General features: G+C 35.1%; 1 protein-coding gene across 4 annotated transcripts in view; it reads right to left on the bottom strand.

Annotated features, from left to right (window-relative positions):
• The window catches only part of NCOR1 (nuclear receptor corepressor 1), a 66,311-nt gene that overhangs the window by 31,214 nt on the left and 22,546 nt on the right, over positions 1 to 12,551 (bottom strand). For all 4 annotated transcript variants that reach the window (XM_080563208.1, XM_080563207.1, XM_080563210.1 and 1 more), the window contains exons 7-14: positions 11,349 to 11,405; positions 10,504 to 10,556; positions 8,696 to 8,762; positions 7,777 to 7,949; positions 7,171 to 7,261; positions 6,451 to 6,629; positions 5,925 to 5,979; positions 5,023 to 5,124 (exon numbers count right to left, since the gene is read on the bottom strand). In XM_080563208.1, coding sequence (XP_080419334.1) covers positions 5,023 to 5,124; positions 5,925 to 5,979; positions 6,451 to 6,629; positions 7,171 to 7,261; positions 7,777 to 7,949; positions 8,696 to 8,762; positions 10,504 to 10,556; positions 11,349 to 11,405 — 777 coding nt within the window. The remainder of the gene's footprint in view (positions 1 to 5,022; positions 5,125 to 5,924; positions 5,980 to 6,450; positions 6,630 to 7,170; positions 7,262 to 7,776; positions 7,950 to 8,695; positions 8,763 to 10,503; positions 10,557 to 11,348; positions 11,406 to 12,551) is intronic.

Raw genomic sequence — 12,551 nt, 5'->3', positions numbered from 1 at the left:
CTTCAAAAGCCAACAAGTCCACACCGAGCATGCAGAGCTTAACCCATTTTGCCCATTCATGCTGAAAAGCATCGTAACAAGGTGATCTTCCAAGTGCTGCAGAAAAAGCCAAGCCTGCTGGACTGGGCACAACACAACAAAAACGGGAGATGCCACACGAGTTGTGGCGGGCAGAACTCCAGTCAAAGGCAAGGGGAGAGGGAGGAGGAAGAAAAAGCTTTCTTCCCCCCTCTCTGAAAACACCTAAGATCTTAAATAAATGATTGCAGTTTAAGTTCTGCCTTAAATACGCTTTCAAAAGAAACTACAGTACATAAAGAGGGTGGAGAGTCAGACATGGCCACGCAGAGGGAACCATTCACAGGGATTTACACCGAAGGGGCTTGGGCGTGAATGGGTTAAACAAACCACTTCAGCCAGAGTCACCAATTCAGAAGAACTGCCATACCTAGATGCTATCCACTCAAATCTGATGTGTGCAGAACTGAGTTGTTCCTTACTGGGTCTTAAGACTCTGCAAATCAACCTTGAAAAGCAAAATACACGTAATATTTATATAAGGCTACCTTCCAAAGAAATGCCCAACATACACTTGGAATTTATAGAAAGACAAGGACAGAGATCCAGAAGACTGCTGTTTTAGGAGTTCGCTAGATAATTTATAGCCCACTGAAAAATTCCTCAAAACAGGCTTTCTTTTTTACAGAAGAACCTTCTTGTAAGTGTAGCAGCAGGTGTCACCATTTCATTAACAAAACCGAGCCTGCAAATAGTCACAGAAAGGACTTGTTTTTGACATTTTAATAATGTGAATTGGAGCAGAAACCCCAAATGCTAACCACTATTATCTTCCTGCAAATTATTAGCACATAAGATATTGCATTACTTGGTTATCCAAAACATTCCTTCAATAAAGACGTCAGAGACACGTGCTAAAGTAAATTATTTCCATTGTCCTAGACAGACTGGCCTCAAATTGAGGAGTTAAAATATGCATTTTCAGACGAAAAAAATCTGTATTTTACATTCACATTCTGTATTTTACATTTACAAAACAGATGCTGAAAATCGTCTGTTGTTTTTGCTTGGTTACCTTAACATTACATTTTGTAAACAACAGGATTCTCTGTTTGACAGAGAATTTAGTGAACATGCATAATCAATAGGTCAAGGGCAGGTTAAACACAAACCTTAAAACAGCTGAAGCCTCAGTCAGCGACGTACCTGCACATTCATCTGTTGCTTAAAACTTTTACTATCCAGGCAAGGGGACGGGCTTTAATTCAGGATAAGATTCAAAAGGACAAAACCCACAACAGCACCAACATCACACGGCTCTTTAGCAGCAGCTGCCTGACCCAGCAACATGTTTATTCCAGGAAATTGTGTCATTCTGCCACTTAAGCTGCCTACAGAAGAGTTGCCTGTCTCACATACAACCTTTTAATCTCCCTGGGGTCACCCGAGGTAATCCCCGGGGAGCTCAGCACGATTGGCCGTCCCACAAGTACAGCAAATTTCTGTCTCGTCAGATCACTGGGCTGTCCCACCTGCTGCAGAGCCATGCGGGTTGATCCACGGACACTGGTTTATGCTGACCAGGCAGCTAGACTGCAAAAGTCACCCCCCTCGCTCCTGCTTTGCCACCAAACTGCAGCGAGAAACTTTACGCAGAAAGAACCTCCTCTCAATGAATTACTTATGCAATTATCTGGAATGAAACCAGTGCAAAAGCACTGGTGTCTTTGCTGCATGAACTCCCAGCATTCACTGACCGAACTTGCAAAGTGACAGCCCCACAAACTATCTGTGGCTGGTGTTTTGTATAGCCATGCTTTCTTTTAATGCTATGTCAAAAATTTGCTCTTCATTTTAAACCACATTTGGTTTAAGACACACCTGTTTAGTTGCCTCTGTGTGCATTCTGTAACAGTTTAGGCAGCATTTAATAAAAAGTCCTTTCTAAGCCTATTTAAGGACAAAAGCGTGCCAGAATTCAATTAGCCTTACATATCTTAACCTTATATGCCTTAATTTAGCAGTTAGCTTCTTTAAAGTAAAAGCCTCTGCTGAAATTTGAGTCAAGTTGTACTCTCTAAAAAAAATTCTCTTAAGCATTTTAACATCATTACCATGATTAATATCTTCTCTACTGCACCATTCTTCTTGCTTGCCTTCTAATTTACAAAAATATATGAACTCTTACGAGTTCAAGCTGAAGCACCTGTTATTGGCAGGCATAAGCACATCTTGGAGCACATCATAAATCTTACATATCTTGTGTTTGCCAATCAGCAAGGAAGTTTCAGATTGCTACTCAGTGAAACAAAAAATATCAGCTTCAAACAAAGCTGGGGTGAGGGAGGGACACGGGGAATGAATTACATTCTGCAACCTTAAGATAAAAGTTCTGGCAAGCGAGACAGTTCAACACTCAAGTGGTTTTTTTTGACTAGCTTACATAGATGTTGTTAATTAATCATTAATAAAACTAAGAAATACAAACATAATTTTTGGTACCATCTAATTCCTTTCTATAGCATCACTAAACACTAATTATAATACTCCTGAATATAAACTTCCAGAAATGGTAAGATTTCCCCCATTTAGGTTGTTTAGAGAATTTCCTTGACTTTGCAAGTATTCTTTAACAGTCTTCAGATCTATAAAGCCTGACATTTATCTGCATCCTCACCACAGAGCACACATTAAGTCTGTCTAGCAGTTGCCCATTGAACAGTTTAGCAATGTACTTACTGTGGATTAACAACTAGCAACTAAGACCTACAACTCTTAAAATTCAAAGAGCAAGTGATCCGAGTCCAATGAACAACTAGAGCAACTTCAGTGCTCCTACTCACATACTTACTGTTATTTATGTAGAAATAAGTATTCACAAGAGCAGCTGTAAAGCCAAGCAGAGCACCTTCAGTTTCATTTTATTGTTAGCTAAGCTCACAAGTCTTACGCACTTCTGTACAAAACTAATTAAAATCTTCCCTGATTAAAAGCATTACTCAAGGAAAGCAAACAATTTGTGGGTTGAGAAATCATCCAAATTTTGAATTCTACCAGTTTTGATATTCTAAAATGCAACAAAGCTGAAAGATGTGTAAATATACAACTACGATCTTCTGAATACACCAAAACTTAAAGTTACATTATGTTACAGCTTGAACCAGTTATGTCTCTTTACCTCTTAGAACAGCTGCAACAGAACACCATACGGTGAAGATATTGCTCAGCATATATATACTTACAATGATCATGCCAATCTCATTTTATAAAAACTAAGCCACTTAAAACAGCAACATTCTCTGCACTTAGTTCTCACAGCAACTGTCTAGAAGTCTCTTTTGGACAAGAAAAGAGACTTTTATCTGCTTTGTATTTGCCATACATCCTTGGTTTAATCTTTTACCACTACCAGACGCACAACAACACATTTTCCTATTAAGAAAGCATTATTAGACTTAAAGTCTAATAGAAGTTCTGGCAAAATACAGGACACATTGCAAATATTTTCTCCCATTACAGGAGTTAGAACTTCTACTTTCACTAACTGCAAAGTCCTTTGCATAATGAAAACTACCTTCGCCCAAGCTGTCCATAATTTGTGGGGGTACAGAGAAGTAAGTCTTCATCAACACAATCTCTTTTTTTAGAATACCAGACCACAACTCAAAAGGCTCAAGTACAACAACACCATAGAAGCATAACATGCTGACCAGTTTTAGCCAACAGGATCAACTCATCAGCTGAAGTCGTCATGCAGTAATTTTACTCTATATAACTAATACATTCCCTGGGACTCTCACAAAGCTTCCATTACTAGGAAAAAAAAGTATTCACATATTCTGAAATGCATTATTTACTTAATTCACTGTTTTGTAGTTCAATACAGGTTTGCACAGTCACAATAACTCAGTCTCAACAATTTTCTCTTTAGTATTGCTGCTGGGATATGACTAAATCCAATAAACCACAACTTTTCAGATTTTAAGGTCTAAGGATTTCAAAAATCCTGAATTTTATAGGACCTTCCTCTCCTGTGCCCCCCCTCCCAATCAAGCTTCAGTTCTAACAAAATATTGGATACAAAGTGCTGAAGAAACATTCATACTGATTTGTAGCTGTTAAATTCATTTTAAGGATACAAACTCAAAATACCTGCAGGCTTCATCTTTACATCTTTTCCTTTGTTCGTGTATTTTATTACATATAAGACCCTCCTTCCCAATCTCATTACTAACGTATCTTTTATTCTGTTTTCAGAATGCTGTTAGATGCAAGCGGAAGTCAAAATGGGAAGAGCAGGGACACATTCAGAGAACATACAGCATTCTTCCCGTTTTCCTAATTAAGAAAAAGTCTGAGTTTCTTAAATTACATTTGTTTTCCAATATCCACACTAACCCTGGTAGCCTAGCAAATGTATATATTCCTTGTAATATGCTGCTCTTTTCCCCTCTCCAAAGGCTTCCAAGACTTCCAAATGAATTCTTCCTGAATCAGCAGAATTTTTAATTTGCATGCATTAAATTGGTCTCTTTTTTCTTGCTATTAAGTTCCAGTTTGACTTTGAGCCTGACCACCATATAACGATCACCATTAATTTCTGCTTTTTGACAAACACTGGCATTATAAAATGATTATATTTTTTCCACTGCAAGTCACATGTATAACCTTATTTCTGTTGGCTCCACCACGTGATTTGATGATGGATTCAACCTCCACGTCTATGGCAGGATCCTCAAATAAAATGAGCTGTCATGTTAAAAAAGTCACAAATGTGCAAAGGAAGGAGCTATTCCACAGAATTAAAAACTAGCTAACCAAAAAACCCCTTGATGTCAGGATTCCTTATATTTAAAGGGGATAAGAGTGTACTAGTGGAAAAATTACTTTTCCCTTTTTTTCCACTTCATGCATATAACTTGCTTTCTATACAGGATTGCAAGACAGTTGTAAATATGAAACAATAAAATGATCATATTCAAGTGACAAATGCATTTTAGATACCTGATTTCTTCCTCTGCGTTTACCGTAATTCCTTCGCACAAGTGCTTTGTAATTTTCATTTTTCTTAGTCAAATAATAATATAATACACAGTCGGGAACATTCTAAAGTGAAAAAGCAAAAAAAAGTTTCACTCCTACAAAAAAAATACATTTTTATTATTTAAGTTAATGCTGAAAACTATTCAATCCCTAGACTAAAATAAAACACTAGTATATTTGTTTGATTAGTAGGGAAGCGAAGTCATACACAAACGTAGCAACATAACCATGCATAAAATTAGACTGTGTTAAACACAGGTCTCCTATATTAATAATATCTCTCAGCTACCTGTCTGTGTGATTTAACATATAATAAACAATTTACAAACGCAAAAGCTTCTATTTTTCATAATAGTCCTATGTATTCAAGATTCTGCTGTAAGTTTTAAAAAAATCCTAACTCCCCCTCACTTTTTACATCAGCTCTGTAAAGTCAGTTCTAAAGACTACAAAAATCAGATCTAAAGACTAATTCAGCCAGCAGTAGGATCCCACTGACTTGAAAGGTGGAGGCAAATTTTCTTAGAGGTAATACAGTGGCTCAGCAGAGCCAATTATGCCCTTATCTAACAAGTAAGATAGTTAAGCAGCTTACCTGCTTCAAAAAGAAAGTAAGATCAAAACTAAATAAAGTGTCATTTTCTTTTACTTCTGTCAATAGTGTCATTCCGCTAACTTTTGTTATATGTTTGCATGCGCTGATCGTGTTACTGATCAAGCACTACGAAATTTTGTCAAAGCAATAATTTTTATGGAATTACACATCTTTTCCAAGAAGGTAAAATGATGCTGGAATAAATGACTTACATTCGGAAAGTTAGGGATCCCACCCTAGGCTCTACTTATATTAAAAAAGGTCTTACCTTTCGTTCCAGGTAGGAAGCAATTAGACCAAAGTTCTTGGGATGTTGGACAAACCTTTTACAAATCAGAAATTATTTAAGTTTAACAACATAATTCACGATCAAATAAGCAAAGCAGTCTTCTAAACAATCTGTGCCACCAGCACTCCCTTGATTTTGCAATTGAAATTAGTCTAAAAAGTCTAGTTTTCAAATTGAACAAATTTAGAACTAAGCACTTAAAATTAGCAATTAACTAATATAATGAGATTGTATACCACGCTTCACATTTTTATCCTATCAGAAAACTAAGGCATTTTAAAGAATTTCTTATCTACAGACTAAATGGATGCAAGCCTACACAGTTCAAAAATATTTGGAGCAGTCTAAACCTTTTGCAACATTTCATTCATCCAACTAAGAACATTATCAAATATCACTGCACAAAACCTTTAGAATTTCCAATTTAACTGATGTTTACTGTGGGGTTAGGTGTTTAACTGTTATCTGCAATGCAATAAAAATAAGAGAGAAGAAAGCCCATTACTTTTCCTTAAAAATCTCTTTCTCATGGTCGGTCCAGACATTCATGAATTGTCTGTCTTTATAAACTTTCATGGGATCCTCCATCAGACCATTCATATTAATAAACTTCACTCGTCTTTGTTCTGCATCAAACATCATGGGAGGAATGACTGAGAGCTGACGCATTTGTTTTTCATTATTCTACAGGCAAAGAATAAAACAAAAAGTAAAGAATACAAAAAGTTGCTACTAATGTTTACATTTGTTGAATTACACAATGCTTTAAAGCTCCACCACAGTATACATTCACAGGTAGCTTCAACCATATTTTCTATTTACTTAACTCTTCTAGAAGCTGTCCCTATCCCAATGAACAAAGCTAAAGGGAACAGGAGATAGTGTCATACTAAGAAAAAATAAAATGGTGCAGGGCTTTAGAAACAAAATTTGCACACGTTTCTTACAGCTGTAAAAAGAAAGTTTGTTGCAACACACCTGCAATGAAACAGACACGCAAGAAAAATCTAGGACAAATGCAATTAGGAAGCATGACCCATAAACGAGAAGTATTTCTAAGACCTGCTTCAAGCCAAAGTTCACACAGACTCTCCCAAACCAGCCCCAAAAGAGTCTCTCTTCCTCTCAAAAAAACAAACCTTTTGAAAGAGACCTTTAATTGCCAGGAAAGGGATATTGAGTCATTTGTTATGCTTCTATAGCAAAGAATAGACAATAGCCTCACCTCCTGCTCAGAAAGTCCATCAATGATTTCAGAAATCTCATGTTCGCTTCTAGCAATAGTTGCTGAAAGTCCAGCCCCTCTTTGACCAACTCTAGAGTTAGGGAAAAACAGAAGTAGTAAGGATAAAGTGGAAAACAGCAATATTTTCAGATTTGTGCATAACAATGACAGCCTCCAAAATTCTTAAAATGGTGTTACCTAATTAACCAAATTAGTTAGTTAGGACTGTTCTTTCTCTAGTAGTCTAAAGAATACAAACTCTGCCACGTACTGCAATTTCCAGCAACTGCCCAGTTTTACTGGTGAATTTGCAATGCTCTGCAAAACATCATGCTTGAGTCAACATCAGAAAAGGACTACATTGCAAGCCATTGACCAGCATGATTCCACTTAGTATGAGAAACGTTCATACTAACGTTCATACGTTAATGAAGATCCTTAGGATGTGAACTGAAAATTGTGCTCAACACCATGAAATGTAGTGAACAATACACTTAATTACTTAATATGAATAAACATATTATCCATTATTTATAAAAATGCTTCAGCTTAATTTCAAAAAACTAAGAGATACTTCCTAAGTATGTTTCAAATCCACGGGAATACCTTTGAAATCGTTCTTGCTGTTCTCTTTGCTTCCGGATTTCTGGAAATTGTTTTTCATAGTACTCTCTTGTTTTGCTCTCCTTAGCTTTTCTGCGTGGATTATTTTCTATCCTGTCAACTTTTTTCTCCCATGCTTCCATCAGCTGATCATAACGTTGACAGATTTTCTGTTCCTGTTAAAATGCCAGAAGTAAACTTTTAACTAAACACAAATACACTAAGTGATCAGTACACCTAACGTAGGCATTTCATAGACAGATTTATATCTGGCAGCAGTGGCTTTACATTTTGAAGACAACATAAAACCAATTTTCAGCAGAGGGAAAAGTAAATGTAGATTTTGAGGATTATGCTCCTACATAAAAAAGACTAGGACCGTAAGAAGAAAAATACTTCATTACATTTTCATGGTAGAATTCAATGTTTAACCTTCAGCTATTCTTAATAATTGAAATATTCTTTTGGATACCACCTCCCAAAAAATGTATGCCACTTGATATAGCGGTATGCAAGAGAAAGTATTAATTTAGTTAATACTGATATCCAACATGCACACATTTGATTAAAAATGCTGTCAGACTTCAGAATCAGATCTGCCTCATTTTCTTTCAGATACTATAGCTACTATACAAGAAAAGCTCAGAGAGGGGCCAGGCATGACAGTTACGGATTTTTCACCTTCTTTCTTCATATTCTAAGAAAAGAACAGGAAGGAAAGGAAAAAAATAAAGCTTTTTCCTTGTTTCAGATAACTAGCAAACCACGGTTATAAGCCTGCAGTTTATTTGCAAACAACTCAACATAATTTAAGACCTTATTTAACTAATCAATTGAATTTACATGACATATTTGAGAAACTATATCAAGGATCCAAACAAAAAAAAAAAGTGATTGTTTTACAAAAACATAGTAGTATTACCCGTTGTTTTCTTGCATGATTTCTTCTTTTAAAAAATAGTATTAACTTTTTCCTCATCACCTGGTTTCTAGAAAACAAAATTGGATAAAAAAAGTGAACCACATAAGATTCAGGAACTTCAAATCTACTCAACAAAGCCCACATAGATTAAAGATGCCAGATTGTTATTGTGAAAAATATTCCTGGATGTAGAAAAACAGGGAAAATTCCCAATGTAACAATCATTTAATTTATACTGTATTTTATCTAAGAGAAAAAATTCTCAAAGATGACTGAAATAAGCAAGGAAGACATAAAAGCTTCCAGTTTCAAGCTAGGTTCTCTCCTAAAGATGTTAAAATGAGTAAATTTGGTAAAGTTCTTATACTTTGGAAAAGAAAAAGAAGTGTCTTTGTAACTCAATCCTAAAATCCTCAAAATTTGGTACTGTCTTAAAAAAAACCCTCCCAGTACTGCGGAACTGACATATAGCTACATTTAAAGGAGAAGAATAAGAAGTACTTTTTCCCAATGAAAAGCATTTTAAAGTAGTATTTTTTCTGTACTTACAAAAAAATTATAAAATAGAATTAAACGTTATGACAGCAATATGCACATAACTCACTATTCATTTCTTCACATCCGAAACTAGCAGTTTATTTCTTCTTTTGTAAAAACCAGTAGTGCAGAAATCGATTTATTAAAAGTCTTATTAAGATAGTGTTGCTTTTTATACTGGTTTAAATTTGTTAATCGTGCTATAGCAGTAGTATGTCATGTTTGTCTCAGAAACAGAGTTGCAGAGCAAGACATGAAAGTAAGCATTCGCAGTTATCATCCTAGAGAAGCCATGAAAAGGCTTCGGTCCTCATAGCTGTCCTCCTAGCAGAGCAGAGTGGGATTTCCTCAAAGATAATTTGTAAGAAAGATGTACTTTTGCAGTAATTACAACTCAGCAATTATTTTCACCAAAGTCTAGAGGCAATATATATTTTCAAAAGAAGCTGAATTTTGTTGCAATATTGATCATTATTTCAGTATTCTATAACATTGCTACGGAGCAAAATCAATATTGGCTTGGCATAACCACTTAAAAATTAAAGTTTTGTTCCATGTTATCAATGATTTTCCCATGCAGGTAGTCTCTTTTATGGACATTTAAAGTTGGGCATAAATTAATTAAATTAAACACATTTAAAAATGAATCTATTAACAATTATTTTAGTTAATAATCAATACTTGCTTCAGTGAACTTAGAAGAACTAATTCAAATTTGAGAAGAGTTCTATATTAAAAAGAAAAGAAAAATTAATTTTCCTCCAAATTCACAGTTTTTACAGTAGACGACAACTAGTTTACTTCAAATCAGTAAATTGTTTGCCCTAAATAACAAGTAAACATAGCATATATTAACTCTGCTCAGAGCCCATGACAGAAAATGAGTACATGGTAAAATCAATAAATAAACAAACTCCTCCTACGATTTACTGACAGCAATAACTTCTGAAAAGCTGACAAGGCACACCTAGGTCAAACATGGTATTTCAGGTTTTGAAAAACACAAGTATTACTAATTTAAAAAAAAAGTTTACTTATTTTTGTCTTTAATTTACGATGGAAAGTCATTGTGTCCCATTGTCTGCAGTACATGTACCACATTCCTTGCAGCACTATTCTACAACATAGGAGTCTCAAGATTACATGAATTGGAAAATTTTAAACACAGTTAAAGTGCACACATATCTGGAAACTGTAGCAGTGAAAAACTGAGTGAAACTTTAAGTCCAGACTCCTTAAAATGGACAAGGACAAGATACTAAAGAACTTACGTTTTGATGTTTTCATGGTAGACCTTTGTGTCTGATGGTTGGTTGTAAAGTGGCTACAATTTTGGATTAGAAAGATACACTTAGTACTTTTCAACTTTTTAATTCTAAAGTATATGTATTATGTTTAACAATATTAAAACATTCTGCCTACAATGTACTCAAACTGAGATGCAGCAATCTGAAGTGACAATAAGTTTATCATACTCAAGACACAGATTTCATTATTTAAAATCAGATCGTAATAACTATGTATATAACAGTATTTAATTTTTGTCATATTTCAACCCTGTTCTCTCAAACAGATTGAAATCTATTTTTAAAAGCTATACTTACTTGCACAGCCAGTTCACTCAAGCCCCAATTCATGAGTGTATTTAAACGCACACTAATATAAACTTCTGAAAATAAGATACAAGCTTAATTGCTTTCAGTGTCCTTCAGTATTAAAGATGAAAGCAGGGATGAATGCAACTTTTACTTGAAATATGCTCTTAAAATGCATTGTTTACAATTTCAGGAAGACAAAAAGAACATCATGTATATTTAATCTATACTCTCTCATGTATAGCTACACTACCTGATTCCAGTATTTAATACCCAAGACGTTCAAACAAGTTTTAGTCTGAGAAACGGACAGGCACAGGAGTTCAAAACTAATATAAAATATCAGGCACCAAGTGAAAAGGAAAAGAAGTCCAACCGCTCTCTCCCCAAACCAAAAGATTAAGTCACCCTATAATGTTCTTTTATACACGAACGCAGAACTACATGTTTACCACAACAGAATTACAGACATGAAAGCTACACTGGCAACACGGAAAATAGAATAAAAAAAGACAACTTACCAGTTCAACTTTTGGACCAAGACCTTCAAAAATCTTGTGAGCTTCTTCTGTTTTTTTCTGTTAAAAAAAAAAAAAAGATTTTTTACATATATAGTGTCAGTAAATCCTCTGTAGTTAGGATGTCAGAAGTACAAGTGAACTCTTTCACTCAGTTTAACTGCTAAAGCCCTGTCTGACCGTATTATATCCTTCTTAACCTACTTCTGCAACGCTGCCTCAGCAAATCAAGAAACCTGTACCTGAATTCTACAGTTACTACTATGCTCTCTCAATTTAAAAACATGGAGATGAGAAAAACAACACTGACCTCCTCTATGATTCAAAAACTACATGCAGTTGATAAATAATACAGCAAAAGTTATTAAGAAGAGGAAAGCTGTTCAGAAAAAAATGAGTATAGCTCTGAAAAATGGAACTACAAACTAAAATTCTCCATTTGCAAAGTCTGGGATTGTGAATCAACATGTACATACACATACAAAGAACTATGCCAAAGATCTTCTTTCCCTCACACTATGTAAATGCTCCAAAGTAATTCCAAACTTCACAGAGGCAGCACTGGATAAGACAGTTGGCTTGCCCAAATTCATTTCAAGCCTGTATGATCTTCCAAAGCCCTTTGTCTGCAGACAAGGCTATCTGAAAAGATCCAGGATACTAGTTCAAATTTGCTTCTTTCCCACTAATAGCTGTACGCACTAGCCCTAAGAGTAGATGCCTACAAATAAAAAATATAGAAGAAACTAATCCATAAAGCAGTTATGATTAGAAAGCATTCTGCTAAGTTCTAACTTCTTTACATGTAATTTCAATCCTGAGATATTCTTTGGAACTCACAGCTGTACAAAATAATTATATATCAAGGCAATATTATACTATAACCCTGCTAGAATGGTTTGTTTGGTCTGAAAACATTTAAAACTGAACTCCAGCCTATTACTTGAATCAAATTTTAGCCAACTGAAGTTGAATATTAGAAGTAATTATCCTAAACTGTATGGTTTGAAGATGAAAGCTGCCAAGGGGACTGTCCTCTTGTACAACTGCAGAAGAAAAGATACCAAACCAGTACTGTGTACACAAATGGCTTAGCATTTCTTTAATAATCATTTAAAATAAGACAGTAGGTACTGATGCGTGATATTTGTATTAATCCCCATTGATACTGCCATTCTACAGTACAAATTCCTGATAATGAGAGCT

This window comes from Anser brachyrhynchus, assembly GCF_964034855.1.
Source record: "Anser brachyrhynchus genome assembly, chromosome: 20".
NCBI classification, from domain to species: Eukaryota; Metazoa; Chordata; class Aves; order Anseriformes; family Anatidae; genus Anser; species Anser brachyrhynchus.
Note: the sequence above shows the minus strand (reverse complement) of the source record. Positions and strands in the feature narration are given on the sequence as shown.